This window comes from Pteronotus mesoamericanus, unplaced genomic scaffold (genome assembly GCF_021234165.1).
Source record: "Pteronotus mesoamericanus isolate MK-2021 breed Mesoamerican mustached bat unplaced genomic scaffold, CSHL_Meso_final scaffold_54, whole genome shotgun sequence".
Lineage (NCBI taxonomy): Eukaryota > Metazoa > Chordata > Mammalia > Chiroptera > Mormoopidae > Pteronotus > Pteronotus mesoamericanus.
Window position 1 is genome coordinate 17,107,603 of NW_026555321.1, and position 24,020 is coordinate 17,131,622.

The 24,020-nt window shown below is 37.1% G+C and overlaps 1 protein-coding gene across 1 annotated transcript in view; it reads left to right on the forward strand.

Moving 5' to 3' along the window:
* TBC1D5 (TBC1 domain family member 5) overlaps positions 1-24,020 on the forward strand; it is a 490,954-nt gene that overhangs the window by 374,857 nt on the left and 92,077 nt on the right. The window contains exon 17 of the mRNA XM_054595215.1: positions 8,135-8,241. Within this exon, the coding sequence (XP_054451190.1) occupies positions 8,135-8,241 (107 nt within the window). The remainder of the gene's footprint in view (positions 1-8,134; positions 8,242-24,020) is intronic.

Below are 24,020 nucleotides of genomic sequence, written 5' to 3' on the forward strand. Positions count from 1 at the left end.
GACACAGTCACAGACACACAGAAACAATGTTTACCAGTCTATCTGGACACCCTTTAGACCAGTCAGTACCACCACATAATAGACTGTAGTTAGACCTGAAAAGTCACATGTAACTGCCAAACTGCCTTTCATAATGACTCTACCACTTTGCAGTACCACCAGCAATGAATGAAAGTTCTTGGTGCTCCATATCATCACCAGCATTCTGCAGTATCAGTGTTTTGGATTTTGGCTATTCTAGTGTGTCACATTTTCTTTTTAATGTCTGTCTTTTCCCTGAAAATAATTTTTAATCTACGCAGCTATGAGAATAGAGATATGAAAGGGGAATTATTATCGTACTGAAATTCTATTCCATGTTCAAAATTAATAGTTGCCATCTCATGTTGGCCTTCTGTAAAAAGGAGGAAGTGGTCTTATCTCCTAATAGCATAATCTTACCCTTTCATGTGGTTACACCCTTCTCACATTTTTCCAGTGTCCTAAAAAGCAATGCAATAGATGGGTTCAGAAGCCCTAGAACAGCTTTAATGAGCAAAAGCCCACAAAATTACATGCATCATTGGAGTCTTAGGAATTCTCAAGATTTCATGTCCACCTGTTGCTGCCAAAAGAGAATGTGAATAGTCTTGCAAGTTGACTAGGACTATTCTCTCTGATGATTAGAGAAAAGGAATTGGCGATATTTGGTTTCTGACTAATTACTTCCGCAAGTTTATCCACCCAGTTTCCTCCCCACCTAGATTCTTCTTCCCCTTCAATTTGTCTGTCTAGGTGCTGAGTAGGAACATTATTAAAGAAGTGACTGAGGATATCAGATATGAGATGCATTTGTTACTGGTGAATGGCACCAGATGTTAGACCTCAGTCCTTGACTTTTGGTTAAGAAAGAAAACAGAGCCACGACTCAAATACCAGCAAAAGTCTATTTAGAAAGTCATAGAGATAGAGGAACTGAGCCAGCTGGGCTGCGTGAGCACAGGAAATGAGTTACAGAGGCAAAAGAAGGGCCCTTGGAGCTTTGGAAAAAGAAAGCAAAAGTGAGCACCCTGTGGGAAGAAATGGGGAGGAAAGGCATGGGCATGCACCATGCACGAGAGAGAGAGAGAGAGAGAGAGAGAGAGAGAGAGAGAGAGAGAGAGAGAAGATGAGCTGGGTCCTTTGCCTTAAGGGCTTTTATCTGAAGGTCCCCGGTGAATCTCAATAGAATATTCATCAGCTTTCAAAGTGTATCCTTTCAAGGCTGTGGTCTCTAGTATTGATCTGCACCAGTGCAGGAGGTCATCAGTCCTCGCAGCTGGTCCTGATGCCAGCCATGGTGTCACCCCAACCTGGCCTTGCTGCTTTTCTGGCCTGGAGATGAAACATGATTAAGGCCTAGATCTCTAGTTTGACCCAAACACCGTCTCTGTGGTCAACAGACCCAAGGCTTCGTTCTTATTTGACTGGGTCAGAACTCATTGTCCTTAGGGCTTAATGCTTAGAGTGATCTTACAAGGCCATGTATGATGGATGCCCTTCTCAGGCCCCCTTGTTCTTCCTCTAAGGGGGTCTACGGCATGACTAGCAACATGCCAGGGGTGGGGGGGTTCCAAACCTCACTGGTGGAATGCTAGAGGAGGAAAGGTCATGGTAGGGGCGAGGTCCCACGTCACAACTGTCTGTTGCTAGGCACCCCAGGGCTTTCCATCCTGGTGACCTCAGTACCTGGTTTATCATTCCTCCTCTGCTCATGTCTAACTGACTACTGTGTCACATTTACCTCCATTGCTCGTACAATCCCATTAAAATAGCATAAACCTACAAGACACAGAATTAGGAAGGAGATAACAGCAATTTTGGAAGCAGGAAAACAAGTGGATCCGTGATAACTGATTTACCAGATCTAAGAAACCTAAATACAAAAGTGATCATGGAGAAAGCAGAGGAATAACCCATAGTATTCCTAAAAGTGTAGAAATTTGCAGTGCTAAGAACCTCTGGATAATGCTAGGGTGGGGGGTGGAAGAGTTAAGACTAAAAACGGGAACTGGTTGATAGTCTATTAAGAAGCTGTTGTACCCAAATCTACAGCCTTTATCTCCAGGATTTATCCTCTGGAGATGGTAAAATGGAGAGTCTCTCAACTAGGAACTCAGGGAATTTTTCAGTGAATATTGAGGAAACCAGTCTTCATCACCGTCTCAAATAACAGAACACAGAACCGCAGCCAGACTGTCTCTCTCCAGGAAGAAATCCAGAGACGACTCTATGGGAGAATCTAATCAGTCTAAGGGAAAAGTACTAAAAATCCAGGCTCAAGAATGACCTATGATCACCCCAGAGTGGACAAACCCATCCCTCTCTGTAACTGCAGCCATCTACAAGTTACCTCTATACTGCCCCATTCTGAAACATGAGCAGAGAGCCAGAAATACCCAGCATTTGAGGAAAGCTTCAAAGGAAAGCAGCTATCTAAACAAGCAACCAGGCTAAAAGTGACTGGAGGACACAAACTATGCCAAGAGGAGAAAACTTCTGAGAAAGCCAGGAAAGTACATAAAGGGAAAAATGTAATTGAAAATTGAAATATGATAATAAGATGGCTGAAATGTAAAATAGAAAAAGTGTCCCAGAAAGCACACCTACAACTGAGTTAGAAAAGAAAGAATATCAGAGGATCAGGCCAGGAAATTCCATCTAGATGAGATACCTTTAAAAGAGAGAGAGAAAATAAATTACAAACACAAAACAAGCAGAAGGGGGAAAATCATCAAAGAAACAATTAGAAATTTCTAGTTAGACAGAAAAACATGAATTTCTAAATTGAAAGGGCCCATTATGAAAAAAGGCGCAAGGTACATTATCATGAATTTACAGAACATGAGTGGGGAAGAGAAGAAAAACAAGTCACAAAGAGGTCTAGGAATTAGAATGTTTTGAGGCTTTTCAACTGGAAACCTGAAAACTCTGGAACAGTATTCCCAACATTTGAAGGAAAATTTATTTATTTCCAACCTGGAATTCTGTATCTAGTCAAGCTATTGATTGCCAATAGAAAATCTTGCAAACAGAGAAGATTTGGAAGATATTGCTCCCATGGATGAGAAAATAAAGCAAAAAAGATTAAATTAGTTACTCTAAGAAAAAAGGATACAACACTTGCAAGAGGTAGAAGACATCCCCAGGATAAGGGAGTGGACCAGAGGCCTCCTGAGAAATTTCCTAGGAAAAAAAAGAAAAATAAACAAAACACAGAATTGAAAGATTACCTAAAATTTAGAAAAGTATGGAGAGAAGATTCATATGACTAAGAGAGCATTTAAGGTTAATTTAATGTTAAATATATATACAAGGCAAATGAAAAACAAAACAGTTATAAACTCCAGGAAAGAAAAGAGGCTGTTCAAGAAAGGAAAAGTAGCCATGATGCACTGTCTTGCTCAGCTGTTCTAACATTTGCCTGGTTATAAATATAAAAACTCTAAAAATTGATCTCACTAAAGATATGATATAACTTCGGGGGGCGGGGAGACAAAGAATGCATGCGTGATATGTGGGCTTTGATGCTGAAGACAAGTTAAAGCTTGGTCTTCTTGAATGGGAAGTCACTCGGTAACATTTAAAATAAGAGCTAGTAACATTTGCATGTTTTTTCACAATCTGGAAGGTAAATATTTTTTTTTAATCAGCTAAAAGAAAGAGGGTGCTTCTAGGGAGTGGAAAATGGGGGCAGGAGACAGCAAGTGCAGTTTTTAAAGCCAGATTTAATAGAATGATTTGACTCTAAACACATGCATGCATAACTTTCATAAAAATAAAAACTACATTTAAAACTTTCACAAAGAAATAATTAAAAATTGCTATATCCTTTGAGTAGTCTTATTTGTTAATATTTTAAGTTCTTCTTGTCTGCTATTGCATTTCTGTTTCTTTGTCATAAGCACACACTCCCCAAATTTAATCACTTAAAAAACCTACCCAGTTTTCCAACAGTTTCTGCCCATTGCACCCCTGTTCCCATTCCTCACTTCAGATGTTCTTTCCTCTGCAGTGTTACCAAGAGCTCTGCCTGGCCCCCTGCCTCTGGTCCTCTTTCCCTCCCTCCCACTGATCGCCCTGTGCCAGCGCCAGTCTTACTGGAAGACAGCTCTAACCACATTACTTACAGTCTCTCAGTGAATGCTAACAAAGACAGAGTAAAATCTAAACTCCGTATCCCCTGTTTATGAGCAAACCCTCCACCCATTTTTTTGCCCTCCTGCCATAGGGGCTGCTCAGTGTCCTGCCTCCCTGTGCTTCCATGTGCTGTTGGCTGACGTCCTCACAGCCCATAGCACATGCCACTGTTATCAGCTCTGCCCTGAATTGCCATTAGCTTTATTTACGCTTCTCTTCCACTGGAACATGAAGAGAAAGTTGAGACTGTGTCTTGCTTCTTGTCATATCCTTGAGACTTAACTCAGTGTAAGGAGCAAAATAGTTACTTCAGAAATGTTTGTTAAATGAGTGAATACACGTCTAACAAAGAGAAATGCATATTGTCAGAACTTCTTCCTAGAGTACTTTCTATACTTCAGACATTTATACCGACAGATCTATAATTCTGAGTATGGCATTAAAAAATCACTTAAGTGTAAAGAAATAAAATAGGTCAATAGATTTATAGTCATACTAACTAGTTAATAAATACATTAACCTATTAAAAGTTGCCATATCCTTTGTTTTCCTTCATTTGGATTAAAAGTTGAGAGGCAAAATTATGAGTCAGGCTTTCAGTTTCTTTCCCAAATTTTGCAACACTAATTTTTTCAGACTTCATTTGAATGGCACTTTATAGGTGTAGAAATAGAACTTGGGCCCAGATTCTGAGCATATGCCTACAATTATTACATTAATGGTAATAACTTGCATTTAAAAAACTTAAAAGGTTTTTGCACTGTATTGGCCCATTTATTCCCTCAACGTAGTGATTTTCAACTTGCATGCTGAGGCAGGCGCACTGGTGTGCCACAAGAATTTTGAAAACATGTTATACCTGACTATTTAGTCAGGGGCACTCCGTAGACTGTCAAATAAATTTAAAAAAAATGACAACAGCCAACACAACAATAGCCATCTGGTGTGAGTGAATCAAAATTATACCTATTTTTTTTATCAGACCAGCAAAAAACATATTTTTTTGGTGTGGTGCAGAATTTTAGTAATTAGTTTATGTGTGCCATGGGATGAAGAAGGGTGAAAATCGCTACCTTGATGGGTCATTAGATAGGGATGGTGGAGAAAACTGAAGCCGGTACAGTTAAGTGGTTTGCTTCAAATTTCACAGCTAGTACCAGTGGTGCTGTGGAGTTAACATGCTGTGGTTCTGACTGTTCCGATACTGCATCTTTCTCCAGTGCTACCACCCTAGTCACCAATTTTGCGCTTGATGCTTGCTTACTTACTGCCTTTCAATTGGCAGTACTGTGTGTTCAAAGGTGTACATTCTTGAATAAAGTCTTTTACTAGACAAAGAGTGGGCTACTCCAAATTTGAAGTTACTCTCTTTATAAAAATTTAATTTAAAAGTCTTCTGTTATTCTACCCAAAAGCTACTAGAGAAATGAGGACCAGCAAGGACAAAATCTTATGAGGGTCTTAAACACTAGATGAAAATCACTTAATATGGAGAAGAATAAAACCCTATTTTATATTTGGGTTTCTCCCAGACTGCCAAGAATAAAAGTTTTGTTATTTTTATTTATGATTTACTCCCTACCCCCACCTGGTTGTCTGGTCCATTCAAAGCCCATTTTGAATGTTGCCATTTTATAACTGGGAAAGTTAAAATAGTAAGGGTTTTTAAGTAGTTGAAGACACTGCATATAGTAATTACGCAGTTTTTCCTCCATGCAGAAAGCCCTCAACAAGAATGTTTTCAGAGCACATTGCATTCATTGAATGTCTTATGCATGCCTGGTTATCTTGCAGGACACTTAACACAAATTGGCTTTGTTTTCAGTGAAGAAACACAATAAATTATGTTAAAGCCTTAACTTAAGGTTTTGTTGTTAGCTCATTATTTTTGTTTTATATTTAACCCATGATTATTTGTTTTATTTGCTAATTATGCCTAAATATAAGAATTTATGCCTATTTCTAAATATTTACTATACCTGGTGTTATACACCAAGGGCTGTGTGATTTGGACAAATGTCATAACTTTTCCTAGTATCAGTTTTCTCATCTGTAAAACAGGGATAATAATTGTACCCTTATAATAAGATTATCATAGAAACTTAATGAGATAACGCGGGTAAAGTTCTTGGCATAGGGCCTACTCTCAGAAAGCCATCATTAATTCACTATCATCTTAGTGATAGTAGTAGTAATAACTTCTTGTTGTTACACATCTACCCTTCTGTAGTTTACTTTTCTTCAGGGTAAGGACTGTGCTTTGTTCACCTCTACATCCCCTCCTAACATAGGACCTTTTGTGGATTAGGCATTCAACAAATAATTATTGAATTGAATGAGGTGGGCATATAGTTTTTTAAATGAGAAAGTTGTTTTCCAAATCACTACTCTTAAGCTTAGAGAGGTTATCTCTAACAGGTTTTGAGCAGCTGCTGTAAATAAGTCACATAGATTATGTCATTCAATCTTCATGCACCTTTTTGTGAAAGGTTCAAATGGTGACTCAGGATTTAAACCCACACCTTTGTATCCCTATCCCATAGCCATTTCAAAAATCTACAAGAATACTTCCTGGGTCAGTTACTAATATATGATCATTATGGCATGTGGAAGAGTAACTATGAGTTTTAAAATGAATTCGTTATCTAAGTTTTATTTATTTGTTAGATCTTATTAGGAAGATTACAAGAAAACATTATACTGTTCCCAGTATCCTAGCTTTCTGACTTCTAGAGAAAAAAGGTAACTAAATGCAAACATGACAGAAAGAACAAATAAGAAAAGGAGAGTCGGAACAGATATAGAAGGGGTAGGATAAGTGAGTACTTTACAAATGAAAGCAGATGTATGAAATTACAAGCTGTCAGATCAGCAACGGAAATGAAGATGATAAAGTGGTTCCTTACATAGATTATAATTATTCATTTTTCCCAGTCCTGTCTTCATTCCCCATAATGTTCATGGGCAGAGGGAGGGGCGAGAAGCTATAGCAAGAAATGGTGTTTCCAACACAAGGGGAAAAAAGAAATCCAAGAATCAGTAGTGTTTCTGATGATAACAATTATTTATTTTGTGATTGGTGTTGTTTCTGTTGAATCGCAGTTGTTCTCCCCTGAAATTTTTTTCAACTACTCTGATTAATAAAAAAGATTCGTTTGCAGCCACAGGAAGTTGTAGCCATAAAGTTCCTTCACAACCAGTGATGTGTAAGCAGTCAGTGTGGCTTACAAAACAGGCATCCTCAGTGGGCCTGACTATGACAGCAGCAGCAGATGGATTGCCAAGAAATGAAGTGGTTTTCATAGACCTGCCTCCAAGATGTGTTTAATAATTGTATCCATAATTAGGTTGATTTGAAAAAAAAAATTAAACGACAATCTAAAGCACACAGTTAGGCTTATCTATGAAGATTTTGACATTTTTACCTCCAAGAAGTGCTGCTTAGATAATTTCCATAAATTTCTTATTACCTTTTAAAAAACAAATAATTGGAAGAAATTATATTTTTTAAAATATTGAATTATGTAATATATATACAAAAGAATATGCAATGTATAAGTTATGAAGCATAATAATGAGGATAAATATTATTATATGAAAATTTGAAACTGGTTTATTCCCATTCATGAGATTTTTGTAATTTCTAAGCAACAAAACTGGAGATATTTAAGCACAGCCATATAAATGGCAGTAAATACCCATGCTTCTAAACAGTTATTTATATTGCAAACACACATATCTATATCTGAGGCTTTCCCTTCAACACGCCATGAGGATAGGTGCTGGTATATTAGATTGCAGTTAAAAGTACAGTGCGTTGCTTCAAAGGTCATTTGGTAAAGACCCCTTCTCCCTATTTCCTTTTATCAAATCAGTTGAGTTATTGCTTTGCTTTCTTTGAATCTGTTATATTTTTACTCAGTATTGCAAAGTCTTTAAAAATACTGCTTCTGAATTATTTTTTCCTCTTATTTAGTGATCTCTAGTAACTACCAGACCTGTCTTGGCCTTCTGATGCATTATCCACGAATTGGGGATGTCCACTCACTGATCCTTAAGGCTCTGTTCCTTCGAGATCCAAAGGTAAGCATTCCAAGTAAGGGATGCACAGTTTTAAGTTGGGTGAAAAATTGGGTTCTCTCTAGAGAATTCCTAATTTGTAATTTGTCTAATGGCAGATAAATTGCCTAATGAAAGAATTTGCCTAGAGTTGTAGGCCAAAACTCATATACTTCATTGCCTAGCAACTCAGCAGACAAATTAACTGGAGCACACATCTCTTATCACCTAGAAGGTTGTCCTGCTGTCCTGCCTTCCTCATAATGCAAGAAGGTAGATGAGCAACTACTTCTCCTTATAACTACCTTCATTATAATTGGAACTCTTCACAAGGCCAACTTATCCAAGTAGAAACTCAGGTGCCATGTGAAGACCAAGATATCATAGCTATAAAAAAATGACTAGTTCTATAACAGTTTATGATACAATGAAATCCTAAAATACTCTGTATTATGAACATGTATTTCTTATTTTGCGGGTGAAGAATAACCTAATAAAATAAAGATTTAAACAGACTATAATGCTGATTTCTCTAGTTGAACTTAAAACAAGTCACCAAAATTTTCTTTACACTTCAGAGAAAAAGTGTGCTCTTTTACAACTAATGTTATATTTCTTGAAAATAAGAACATTTAATGATCTAAAAAAAATGTGTGAATTCTTGATGCGTTTGAGCCAAACAAAAATATTGGATGAAATTTAAGAGAGAAAGCTTCAAACACGAGTAGGAGAATGCCAGGCATTGGGTGGTAATCCCAGCCTTTGGCTCTTTGGCAGAACTCCCAACAGTCTTGTTGGCAGTTGTCAAACTGTCTTTGAGTCAGTCTGTCTGTGGATTCCATTGCCAAAGCTCTGTCTGATCAACTGGGGCCTCCACGTTCAACATACATTTTGATTCAAAAGGATTTCTGCCCTTTCCTCAGTTGTTGACTTCAACATTTGAGTATATTCTCTATTTATTCTTAGATTGATTTAAAATAGCTTATTTCCTTGTACCTATATCCATTTTCTGCAGAAATACACAATTGTATATCATTTCTTTTAACACAAAATTTCATTGAATATCAGAAATATAGGCTATTGTTTTCTCTGATACATAAGATAGCAATTTTTTTGTGGTAACATTAAACAGTCTGACTATGAAAATTGAAAGTCCCAGATTTTATTTTTTATATATGTTATATGTAAGTGGTATAAGTATATATTTTCATTTTTTACAAAAAACTGAGATTATGAAATATCTATAAAAGAAATAATGAGGTTGCTGGTCAATGAGCTTTGGACTGCAAACTTAAGGTAAATTCTGTCAGCTCAGCATTAGAAATTCATAGAGTGATACAGAGTGGGAAAAATTGCAAGAATAACTATTTGAATTATCTACTTATATGATTTGCTTCATTTAATTGAAGGAAGAAATGAATATGTTATCTAAATCTATCGATCGTGGTAATTTTTCCCTAGCTAATTATGGTTGATCTTATAATGAATCATTCACTATTTTAATTGCAGAATTCTATATACTAAATCTGTCAATGTTATTAGTGTAATCTGTGATTTTAATAGAGTACTTTTATCTCAATAATGTAGTATACATAATATATGAATATAATGAAGCCAAGTCTACAGGCATTCAAAAAAATATTTTCCAAGGTTTAAGAGAAAAAATTAATTAATAGCATATCTAAAAAAACAATAACTCCTACTTTTACATTCAGGACCTTACCAAGTAAAAACATGATTAAGATAATGGTCCAAAATAGAGAACCTTAAGCCGATATTTCTGAGACATAAGAAATTGGGCAGGAGAAAGGAGTAGATTAAAATGCTCATGAAAACCTGTTTAACTTACTATTGAGAGCAGGTTCATGGATGATACAGGAAAAATGAAGAAAGATGTATAGCATTAAGGGGCTTTCAGACAGCTAACTCAATAAGGTGACAGTTTAAGTGTGTATCTTGGCTGACCCACTGACATTATTTAGTAAATGTCAAATGGTAACTAAGGTCACCTAATTGTAGATCTCTTGCCGCATAGTGTTCTTCAAGGAGCCTGAATTGGGAATTGGAATATTAGGTCAAATCTTGATGTTGCCACCACCCCTCGTGATTTTGGAAAACTCGTGCTTGCTGAGTCTTGGTCTTCTCTTCTGTGGTTGAAATTAATTGTCTCCATTGACCCGCCCTACCAGAGCATCCTTTGTCCGTAAAGAACTGACTTCTAATAGTCCAGTGCTACAAAGATACAAGAACAAAAAGCAAGTTTATATATACTATAGAAATCCACAAGTGAGTTTAGAGTTTAGAGTGTAGTTAATGTCTAGTGTAAAATCATAAAGGAGGCCATTTATGCTGAGGGGGGGGAAATAGGGAGAAACGTGACACTAGTACCTCACTCGTAGCCTCTAAATATTCGAACAACAGAGTGCTTTGAATGTTTTCTATTATTAGCAACATCGAAACACTTAAAATACTCCAATCATCCCTGATTCAAGTAGATCAGAATAAGTATGTAAACACACAAGTCTCTATGAAATAAACTAGTAGAAAGATGAGATCTGAGACATGAAAGTATACTTTTCATATCCCAGCTTCACATGACAGTCCTGTTGAGTGCTGCTGACGGACTCAATAACAAAAATAAATGAACTCTGAGCTTAGGGCTTCATTGTCGGTGTTCAGAAAAGCATTTTGCCCTATTGCTATCCCTAAATCCCAGTGGAGTTGCTGAGTTGAGAATAGACATAGCAAGTAGAGCTTGAGACACTGGGCTTTAGTTGTTTTATGTCAGACATGAGGTAGGCTTTACTGTGAAAGATTTCTCATTTGAACAGACTGCAGTAGGGCCCTGTAAACTGTAATAATAGGACCGTATTCCTTCACAGTTCCCCAAGCACTTAATTTGAGCTTAATTTGGTCCTCACAGCAAGCGAGGAGGTAGGCAGACTAGGTTATCTTTCCATATTGTTTTTCAGTGCAGCGAGGTTAAGATTACACAGCTTTCCCAAGGCCAAAAAGCGTGTAAGCTTCCAAGGTAGCCAGAGCGGCTCTATGACCTTGTATCTACTCATTATCTGCTGAGATTCCCACCGTCCATTCTACCTTTTCCAGGATACCATTCTCAGGCTCAGACAGGACATGTTCTCCCCTTTGGGTCCCCACAAGACCTTGTGTTTTACCTATTTGCTTATTGATTTTTTTCAATTATTTTTCCTTATGATGCTGCTCATTTTTATTTTGTATTTAACTTTGTGTTCTGCAATGCTTACTTTAAGAAAGTAGGCATAGACTTGAATTCTGACTCAAATGCTAAGCCTCATTCAATACACCATTCTGATTCTAATCTAGGTGTATCTCATTCACCTCCGGTATTTCTGGAAACTGTAGCCAATTATATATTTGTCCGCTGCCATTTTATCAAGATGGTGAACTAACCCTATAACTTGAACTTAAATAAGGGCATCTAGTTCCTTAATTTACTAAGTGTCAGAATTATTTGAAAACTTGTTACCACCTTCAAATATTATGGAACAAGAAAAACATAACAAAGAAAGTAGTTAACATACTTTACTTGGACTGTCAGATTTTTTGGAACTGCAAAGAACCTAGAGTCTAATCCAGCGCCCCGTTTTGTAGATGAGCACTCTGAGGATCAAGGTGAAGTTTAAAGGGGGACCCCAAAAAAACCAAAATTTATTTATAAAAAATTGTGTATTTATTCTTACATGTTTAAGCTTTGTCATCTTCAGAGTACTTTCCATTTGATGAATACCCCTATTGAGACATTTTTTTCCACCACTCAAAACAGTCTTTGAACTCATCGATTTTGATACCTTTTAGTGCTTCTGCCATTTTTTGTTTCACCTCTTCCACACTGGCAAAGTGTTCCCCTTTGAGGTCTTTTTTTCATCCGAGAAACAAAAAAATAAAAAGTCTCTGGGAGTGAGATCGGGTGAATAAGGAGGGCAGGGCATGAGGTTCATGCTGTTTTTCGTAAAAATCTGCTCAGCACTCAGTGCAGTGTGGGCAGGTGCGCTCATAAATCACCCATCATGAAATGGGCGAATGTGTTGAAAGAGTCTTCAAAAAAAATTCACTGAAGCCGAACACAGCCTCTCACAGCAATGCCAGCTGGTACACTGATACAGATGGGTTCTTAGAACACTCACCTACGGCAGGGAGCCTGTACTACAAGGGTCCTGCCACCTAGAAGAGGAAAGTTTTTGGGGATTCCCCTTCATATTTGAGGTCACATAGCTCATTAGTGGCAGAGTCAGCAATTGAACGCAGGTCTTCTGACCACCTTTCCACACAGGAACTGTAGTTTCATTAGTTTTAAAAACCGTGAAATCCTAGTTACTGCTGTTACTCACCCAAATTCTTCATTTGTATTAGACATTTATTTGCATCTGTAATAAATGAAACTGCCATGTGTATAAGTGGCCCAAAAACTATTTGAATTTTTTAAATATATGCTATATGTAGAGACTGAATGTGCAATATCAGCTTGTAGTACCCTATGCTCTATTCACAATAAATATGGTCTCCATTCTTAACTCATCAGACCACAATCCTAATTCTCCTTTTCTTATCTTCATATTAGAACCGCTGAGCAGATTTCCAAAAACAATCCACTAAATAAGTAGAGAGATAGAAGGACAGTCTGAAAAATATGAAGTGATTAAAAAACATTGTTCTAAGTAGTTGTTCAAATTCAAAAAAATTTTAAAACCCAATTAGAAACAAAAGTCATAGAAAATGTGAACATATTGTGTTCCTTAAATAACCAGATGTTCTCTCCTTCCTGAAGGCAGTAAGGGCTAGGAATAAAAGGTTTAAAACCATTGTTTTAAGTTAACTGTGAATTTTGCAAATCTGTTTTTACCCTTTAGCAAATAAAATTCTAATACGGAAACATAAGCAAAGTAATTTTCATTTTTTGGTGTTCCCTTATTTGTGTTATGTGTTGAAGCGTTAACCTTATCACAAAGACTTATTACAAATGAAGTACAGTACTCGGATTAACATTTTAGATTATGCAGTAAGAATTTGACAGATACTATTTGTTTTGAAGACTAGAATATTCCCCCCCAAAAATCCTCTAAGGTTGCAACCAGTCCTTTTAGCAGTGAGTGTTGTTGTTTATGAAAGAAAATGGCTAGAAATAAGATGATTTAATTTCATAGTCATTCTTGTACACAGAACTGTGCTATAAAAATAGAGTGTACAGTGTTCTTATGCTTGGCCATTTCTGATTTGGTTTTTGTTTGGAGTTATATTAAATGTTGCCTTTTTAAAGTATAGAAAATCTGAATATTCAGATTTTATGCAGGTAATAGATTTTTACTCTTTCAGTTCCCAAAAATACCCACGGTAAATGCAGCTTTTTAAAGAGGGAAAGGGGAAGGGGGCATTTGTAATAATGTCAAAAATAAAAATAAAGCAACAATGCTTATAACAATGAAAATAAATAAATAGGTATTTTTTTTAAAAAGAGTCAAATGGCTTTGGTAAAATGTCATACATCAGAATTGAAAAGTGCTGAATGGATTCAAGTCTACTACCAGTCAGATGATGGTATTAGAAAAAGCTCCATTCTGGTAACACCAATGTAATATTTTTCTTCTCTGAGCAGTAAAAAACTAAAAACCACACATACTGACTCTCTAATAAGGATGCACAGTATTATTTACATTCATGATGTTCCTATCAGAGGTCCTATTCACATTTTCTAGTGTGTTTCTAATCTGATATTCTGTTATGGAAAGAATATGTTACTTTTGTCTTCTTCATACTTTTTTTTTTTCCCTAAAAAGCTGGAACGTTTCTCTGAAAACAACCATTCTTTGAGAATTGTTTGCTTCTGTGTTTTCTTTTTTAGTGACAGAAAAAAGGTATTTTTACCATTGTTTCTGTGGTACATGACTATAGGTTGTTCTTTTTATCATTAGATTATGGCCAACTTGATGTTTATTATATACTTAATATTTTTTTATTAATGACTACTCATGTATGTTTTCACATGCACTAGGTATAGACCTTTAGACATGAACTAGTATTAAAAAAACCTTAAGTTCAACTTCCGAAGTAAACGGCAGCTATCAAAACTTTGATAAAGAGGAACCTAAAAATCTTTATTAAACCGATATTTGAAACTTATTGTTTATTATGTTCAGACATTTCATAAAGTAAAATTGTGTATTTTGCAAAACTTGTTAAGGATTTCATAAGGGAACATAATTTTCAGTTAGTTTTATAAGAGTATTTTGAATTCATTAAGTTATTCAACAAATTTGTATTGTTTCTCTGTAGTGCACCTGGCACTGTTTAGATGCTAGTTTTATAATGGTGAACAACAAAAAAAAGATATGGCCCTTATCATCATAATAAACAAGTAAATAAACAAGAAAGTACTCTGTTGTGTGCTATAAAGGATACAAATAGGGTATCATCATTAAAATAATGAGAGGAGGAGGAAGAATCTGGGCTGGGAGAAGACCTAATTTACATAGACTGGTCAAAAGGCCCCCTCTGAGGAGGTGCCATTTCTGGTGAGAAATAATAGAGGAGAAGGAACAAACCAAGCAAAGACGTGGGAGAAGAGCCTCCAGCGGGGGAAGAGCAACACAAAGACTCTGAGGTGGAGAGGACTGTTCATGGAACTGAAAGACAAGTATGACTGGACCAGGGACTAGGGGACCTGCCTGAAAGAAAATGGATGAGCCAAAGAAGGCTTGATATTACTTTGTTCTTCATATGAAATCTTACATGCTGATATAAAGTAAAATTACCCTTAAGGTCACATTTTGAAACTCCAAAAAAGATTGCTGGATTCGTGGTGACCCTCCCTGATGATTGATACCCACTTCCTGTAAACTCCTCTTGCTCCTATTCAGATGTACCAAGAATCCTTCTTAAATGAGTCCCTCACTTGGTACAGAACACCCACTTATTCAGACCTCTAGGCTGTCACATGGGTCCGGCCAGTAGAGTATTGTTTGATTTAGGAAGGCTGTGGCCAGGACCTTGAACTCTTTTAATCATGCATATGTTACTTTCCTCTTTAAAAAACAAAATTTTGGTTGTCTTCTATATACCGCCAATCTCAGTTTTGCTTTAACTTATATGTTATGTTCTGCTCCACTATGTAGTCACAAGAGAACTAGACCAGCGTCTCTCACCTAACAGAATGGGAGCTCTACTAGGTTGGGGACTAGATGTCCAACAGCACTAACCCAACGTCAGCCACATGAGGGAAACCCATAATCCAGGTTCCCCCTTCATCACAGCCTGCTGTGTTTATTGGACAAATCACTCCTTTTCTTGAACTGTAGAATGAAGAAGCTGGACTGCGTAATCTCAGTAGACTCTTCTAGATTTAGCAAGATTCAATTCAACAGATACTTTTTTTTTTTTTTTTTTTACTAACTACTGTATGCTGAGCTTGAGAGTTGGTCCATGAAACAGTCCCTTATAGATGCAAACAGCTAATTGATATGGAAGGTAAAATGAGTGAGAGTATTATAGAAAGATCAGCTGATTTGGACTTGGATAATCACACAGGCTTCCAGGTGGAAGAGGCATTCCAACTGAGCTTTGAAGACTTGTCCCAGAAGATGTTATTCTTCCTTAAGAAAACAGCATGATCAAAGTCCCTGAGAGCTAATGAAGGAAGTGCTTAGGCCGAGCCTGGCGGCTCTCTATTCAGAGTCACTTGCTGACCTCTCAGGGCCATAAAAGTGTCCCCCTGTCCATACCTCATGTATTAGCAGACATGAGTTTGTAAAAAGCCCATCAAATGTGCAGGGAGTCTTTATTTGATAGAAGTTTATTTGGCATTCGTTTATATGATGTTCTAACTTGTGTGTTATTATTCAATATAAATAAATGTATTGCAGTTATGTAAAAAGTCAATGTAGAAAGGATTTCATCCCAGTGATTTTTACTAGACGTATTGGCTATAAACAGTTACTTGTTAACAGTACAGGATGGGGCAAAAATATGTTTACAGTTTTGAGTACATGAAACAGAGAGCTTATTCTTGCATTATTATTGATTGTATTATTTTCCATACAAACAACTTTATACTTATTTCTGCCCACCCCTGTATTTGCTCAAAATAAGAATGTTATTGTTTAGATCTTTAAAATCACCATTGGAAAAGTTAGCCCTTTTTTTTTTTGGACGGCTGAAGAGAGCTATGAAACTTTGTGGCAGAGATTGCTCTACATGTATTAAAGGAAAGTGTTTCCTTACTGATTTTCAACCAGTTACAGTGATGATTTATTTTTCCTCAAGTTAACTGAAGAAGAAACTAGAATCCAAGGTTAATTCTGTTCTAAGTAACAATAAACAAAACAAAATCTACAAACCAATCCCCTGCTTTTTATTTGATATCTTATAAGTAAGGGAAATCTAGGTTTTTAGGGAGAAATATTTATTTTAAATAGATTACTTAAGCTTATAAAGCTATTAATCCTATGTGTATGTGTGTTTAGAGAGGCACTGTAAGGTTCCAAATGTAAAAGTATTAAAGTATTACGACACATTACAGTGAAGTGTTTGAGGTATGTCCCTGAGGTCAAAAAATGAAGTGGCTGCCGTGCTTCATGCCGACTTGCTGTTTTACCCTCAGAGAAATCATTTAACGTTTTGCTGCCTTAGACTCAGATTCATTAATTGTTTTCTTTAAAAGGGATGGGTGGCTAGTAAGGCCTTAATTAGCCTGTAATCTCTAAAAGTAATTTGTAGCTCTAAGTGCTTTGAGAACCTAGCTAATCACTTATTTTCCTTATTATATATGAGGTAGCTTATTCAGAAAGAAGAAACACTACTGTCTTCTTACTGTTACAGAAATTGAAAGTTATAAATCACAAATTATGAAAGATTATAAACTTAAAACTGACAAAAGAGAGGAAAGCATAATTCTTTTTAATATAAGCAGTTATGTCCACAATGAATATTTTAATTGCCCGTTAAGTATATTAGCTCAATAAATATAGCTAATTAAAACTACTAAATATATTGATTTTATAGGTATAAAAAATCAGTGCATTCAAGTAGTAAACTGCTTAATCATAATCAATTAACTGTTTTCTTTAAATACTTTAGACAGGAAGTTATATATATTCCAAAAAATGCAAAAACAAAACCAAACCACAAAATATTGATCATTGAGAACTTTTAAAACACTTCATCCAATACAAGCACTTTCAGGATTGCCATACTGGGAAATTTAAGGTAGATTGCCATTCTGTAAGATAGTGGCTGGACCACTCAGATTCAAATGAACCTAGAGCCGCCACCGCATAGGCAAGGCTGGCACCAGCTCCTCCAGGCAGAGGCCCGTTTGGCTCTGTGAACAGTCTTTCATTCCAGCATTTGATGTGTAGAGTCCTCAGATGCTACTAGGGACATTTTTCAAGTATCTTCATATGATTTGAAATAGTTCTTTATTTACTTGGTTGTTTTTTTCTTTTTTTTCTTTTTTTTTTTTTTTTGGCTTTGAAGAACTTCTCATTTCTCCACATTGTTTCTTTCTCCAAAGTGCTGTTTTTATTCATTCAGCTAACATGTACTGAGCTCCTGCTGTGTATCAATAGCATCTAAAATTTCTCAGGTGTCTTGGTTGCCACCTGTAAAGGAGGATGAACAGGATTTGTGGCAAGCAAAAGGAATATCCTCTTGACTAATTCCCTCTCCTCTTTTAAATCTCCTCTTAGATCCAGTCTCAACGAGCCTGCCCTTCTGGCCTGCAGACTGCCCTGTCCCCCACTTGCCTCTCCCCCAGAATTCCTCATCCCTTACCCTGCTCTACTTTTTTCCCATAGCAATTATCACCCACTATCACAGTAGGTAATTTGCTTTTGTATGTTATTTTTTATTTTCTGTCTTCCCCTGACAATATATCAACTCTATGAAGGCAATGCTTTTATTTTTTTCCAATTATAGTTGACATTCAGTATTATTTTATATTAGTTTCAGGTGTACAGCATAACGGGCTAGATATTTAATTGAAGAGGTTCAGGTGAAGAAGGCAATGCTTTTAGTATGTTTTCTATTACCCAAGTACCTACAATAATGAATGATTGAATGAAGGAAGGAGTAAGTGAATGAATGAACGAACAAATGAGCAAACGAACGGTGACTAATTACCCCAACCAAACCCTCAATTTTTCTGCTGGAGGAGAAATTAAGCTGTAAATTACAGTTTAGTTCAACAAGTGTTTATTGCCTCCTGTGCCAGGTACTAGGAGTATAATGAATTAGGGAGACACGGTTCCCTCTTCACAGTGCTTGCAGCGTAATGCAGAAGAGAAAACCGCGGTGTGCCAAAGAAGCTCCTGAGGGAGCTCGTGACAGATACAGACTCCCAGACATTCTAAGGTAAATAGTTCTGTGATAGGGTCCAGAAATCTGCATTTGTGCCTATTCTGAAACCGGTGGGCCACGGGCAACAGTTTAAAAAGCAGACACTAGGTTGAGGAAAAAAAGTACCGCACAAACTGAAGGGTAAACACCTAAGAACAGAAGCCTGGCTCCAAACTGATAGTTTCTCCAATAGAATGTGTGCACATTCAGTGACCACACAAAGATAATGCAATGGAGTACTGGCCTTTTAGTGCACATGGGGTGCCTTCGCATGGCCCAGGTGTCAGCCAGTCCTGTATTACCTCTCAGGTCTCCTAAGGGAAGAGGAGACTTCCCCACGCAAAGGTATTGGCAGTGGCCCTTTGCCTCCTCCACCTTGTGCCTCATTGCCATTTCCACAGGCCCAGTTAAATGGATTTATGGGTTATCTTATCTTAACGGATGGCCTGTTTACCTACCAAAGAGATGTCAGGGGCTGTGAACATCTATTACGGGCTCAGTAAGTATCTTCTGCTAATGTACTTAAGAGTTGCCAAATATAATTTCTTTTGGAAAAAATAAACATACTTCAAATATGCTTACCTCTGTTGTGAGGACTAGCAGCTGTCAATAGTATGGTACCATGCAGATGTTTTTGGGAAAAAAATAGCACTTAATTTGTTTCTTCAAGGTAATGGTAACATTTTAATAATGAGAGAAAATAAGAGCTTTTTGAAAGAAATTCATGCTATGGAAAGAACATTTTTAAATTGAATATTTGGAAATGTTTCATCCCTTTGTGGTGCTCTTGCCAAAGATGATTTAAGTGCATCACTTATTTAAAACTCTTAAAGTACACTAAAAAAATATAGAAACAGAATTTTCTAACTGGGTTACTAATCTTCCCAATGAAGAGAGAAAATCAGGTTTGAATCCATTTTTTTAAAAATAGAAATATAACATCTTCCAATTAAATTTTAAGAAGAGTAATATGATGGTTAATTTTATGTGTCAACTAACTGAGCTAAGGGATGCCCAGATAGCTGGTAAAACATTATTTATGAGTGTCAGGTTGTTTCCATAAGAGATTGGCATTTGGATCAGTAGACTAAGTGAAAAGGATTGTCACTCACTAATGTGAGCAGGCATCGTCTGATCCCTTGAGGGTGTGAACAGGGCAAAAAGGCAGAAGAAGGACAAACTCTCTGTCTTCTGGAATGGCCTTCTTCTCCTGCCCTTGGACACCTGAACTCCTAGTTCCTGAGCCTTCAGATTCCAGGACATACACCAGCATGTTGTCCCAGTCCTCCCCAACCCACCCCACCCTCCACACTGCACACCTCCCAGTCCCCTTTTCCATCAGGCCTTGGAACTTTGACTGAATTACACCTTCAGCCTTCCTGGTTCTCTGGGTTGCAGGTGGCATATTGTCAGTATATCTCCACTTCTGTAATCACATCGGCCAATTTTCATAATAAATCTCTTATCCATATATATCCTTTTGTTTCTGTGGCTCTGGAGAACCCTGACTGATACAAGCTGATTCACATTAATGAAGATCGAAATTTTATTAGCCAGATTTAACAAATACCTTGGATTTGTTAACTGATGGATTGCAAAATGAACACCATGCTTTAGCAAGGACGGCCAGTGATGGCCTTCCTCCATTCAATCCTGCCACTTTGCGAGCTCGCTTTTCCCAAAATTTATTAACAAAAGCTCACCATTACAAAGCATTTAACCAAGGTTTTCAAAAAGTAAAGAGGCACATTCAGTTACATTGCTACTGTTAAACATTTAGTTAGGAAGCCCAAAAAGATACCATTATAATTAAATTATAAAACTTAATTTAAATATAGCTTATTTCATCTCTTATTTAAATATTTTACTGTGCATATGTTTTCTAATGTACATAATAGAGTAATGGTATATGCATATGATTTGTAAATATATAAACATACATGTATCGAGGGTGCGAACTATCTGATTTTAACTATAAGCAAAGGAATAATCAAAGTTGAAGGATCCCTACTCTAGACCAGTGACTCCTAAAAACTGATCTAGTTGGTTTCTAATCTTAGTGAGGGTAAGAGTCTTAAGGCTGGCTTCCAGCACACACAAAATTCTGGAGTCCCCCTAGACACAGCTGCTATAAACAAGGGCAGCTTGGGAAGACACAGGCCTTCCCCTTATCCTATGAATAATGGAGTTCTGCTGATGCTTCAGTAGCTTCTGTACCTTTGAATTTCACTGAGAACTGTACCTATTCCATCCCAGCCCTCTTGCTTTGTTCTTATAACTTGGACTCATTATGCACCTTTTCTAGATGGTACTGATGATTAAAAAGTAAGTCCTTTTAAACATTCTGTTACAGGAATATAATGCATTTTGTAATTTCTCTTAAGGAGGTTGAGTCTCTAGAGACCCTTTCACTATACCCTCATTTCCTCCTGAGGCCTGATGAGGGTGAGGTGAAATACCCAAAGTCATCCAGAATTCAGGGGTAGACTCCCCCAGACTCCCGCTCCCAACCTGGAGGCATCTGTCATCCTCCTCCTCCTTGGCCTTGCTCTCCTTGCAGACCTCTAGTGTAGAACCATCTGACTATTCCCACACTCACAATTACCCCCACTTCCTGAGTGGGCACAGGAAGATTAAGACAGACTCTTTGGTCTTGTGCAATAAATACAAAACCATGCATTTCAACTCGATTACTCTTCCAAGGACAGTTATTTACTTCTGATGTCTCATTTATTCATGGTCTGAATATTGACTTTGAAAATTGGTCTGTTATTAGTTTGAGAAGGCTGGCCCCCTAGGTTCCCATAGTGTTAGACCCAGTGAAATCGATGGGGGGAACATATAAAAATAATAATATTAATTTCTGCTCTATAATGAAATTGATCTTTAAGTTTTCTCCTTAACCATATGGCTACAATGGCTGCCACCCACCTTGAAGACAATAAGACAAAAGTAATAAAATAGAAAGTTAGAGTAACTCAGTCAAGATAGCCAGTGCAAAGGGTTAAGAGAGACAGTATAAAATGCAGAGGGGGGGAAAAGGGAATACACACACACACACACACACACACACACACACACTCTTACGTTTGTACAAGGACTGTCTAGAAAGTATCCAGCCATGGATATGAAAAACAAAAGGCATTTATTGAAGAACATACAAGAAACAATGTACATAGGACAATGACTCCTCAGTCCCCTTCAAAGTAGGCACCTTGGGACCTCACACAGTTCTCCCTATTGCTATCAGCTGCCTTGTCATATTTTCCTGAATCTCATCAACAATGATCTGAAATCTCTTCTCTTTCAAAGGTGATTTTAGTTTCAGGAAAAGCCAGAAGTTGCAGGGCACCAAATCTGGGCTGTAGAGGCACTGAGTCACCTGGGTGATTTGATGTATTACCAAAAGAACTCTGCACGAGACATGGTGCATGGGCAGGTGCATTGTCATTTTGAAGCTGCCAATCACCAGTTGCCTATAGCTACAGCCTTCTGAATCATCGAAACAGTTTCCACAGAGGAATGTTCAAGCTTAATGCAAAATTTCATGCAGATTTGTCGCTCTACTTGCTCAGTCATTTTGAATGCAACAGCCACATAGTGCACATGCTCACTCAACAGCGTCTGCCACTCCCACTGACTAGTACAGTGAAGTCATCACTGTTCGCTCATGTGTACTCCAGTCCACTTTCCTTGGCTGCCAGTTACATTGATGTCGCAGAAACTGTTCTCATTATGTTAACAATGGTTGAACTTTTTCCAGAAAGACCTTGCATATAAAGAACTCTCACAACTCAATAATAAAATGACGAATAACTCAATTAAAAATAGGTAAAGGATTCAAAGAGACATTTCTCCAAAGAACATGTACAAATAATCCATAAGCACATGAAAAGATGTTCAAAATAATTAGCAGAGAAATGCAAATAAAAACCACAACGAGGTTCCATTTCATATTGATTAGAATGGCTATAATAAAAATGGAAGATATAGCAACTATTAACAAAATTATAGAGAAGTCTGAGTCTTCATACATTTCTGATGGGAATGTAAAATGGTGCAACCACTTTGCAGAACAGATTGGCAGTTCCTCAAAATGTGAAATATAGAGTTACCATATGACCAAGTAATCCCACTACTAGGTGTATATCCAGGAGAAATAAAAACAAATGTCCACACAAAAACTTGTACAAGAAATGTTCACAGAAGCATTATTCATAACCATAGTGTGAGAACAACTCAAATGTCTACAAACTGAAGAATGGATAAGCAAAATGTGATATATCAACAATGGACTATTATTTGACAATAAAAATGAAGTATTGATACATGGACGGACCTCAAAAACATTTAAGTTAACTAAAGAAGCCAGTTACCAAAAAAAAAAAAAAAACAAACAAACAAACAAACACCCCCCCCCCACACACACACACACATTTGTATGATCACATTTATACAAAATATCTGGAAAGGCAAATCTGTAGAGAGAGAGAAATTCATTTAGTGGTTCCCTAGACGAGGGTGAGGGGAAGAAAAGCGGGGAATGGCCGCTAATGGGCACCAGGGTCCTTTGGGGACGATGAACGTATTCAAAAGTTAGATTGTGTTGGTAGTTGTACATCTGTGTACGAAAAAGCATTGAATTGTATGCTTTAAATGAGTGTGTTCTTACTGCATGTATTATAAATTATATCTTAAGCTGTTAGAAACAAGAAATATGGGATGTGCTAATAGACACACACACACACACACACACACACACACACACACACACACACACACACACACCCACCCCCCCCCCCCCCCCCCGCCTTTGGCAGGGAAGGAAGAAAAGGCCGATGCAGAAGAGAAACTGAATAGAGACTGTGGTTTTTTTTATTTTGGATTTTTGTACTGTTATAATTTCCCTATCATATACCATACTATTCCACTCCCACTTTCCAATAGTGGGAGTTATCTCCACATAGGTTTATGGGCAGTGATGATTTCTGATTTATTCTATATACTTTTATGTACTAAATTAATAACAAAACTTAACTTACAAGATACTCAACATACAAGATAAAAAGTATGTTATATCCTTCTCAGCTGAGTTTCTATACACAGTATATCACATATCATGGTTAAACAGGGATGCAAAATATTTCACAATTCTAGCTAAAATAGTTAACATTTTACCAAATGTCTGTCTATATAGTGTTATTCTTACTTTGTTTAGTCAACCTTTTTGACCTTTTATAGAATTGGCTGTTTCTACCCAGGCCTTTGACAGTCTGGGAGTTCAGGTACCATAAGGCTGACCCTTAAAAGTCACCTAGCAGCTTTAAATGGCACCAGCTGCAGGATTTCACTACAAACTGACATGCGCGCGTGCACACATCCCCCTGCAAGGGGAATCTTTCAGATCTGGTAGTATGTCCTTGTGATCTTCTAAA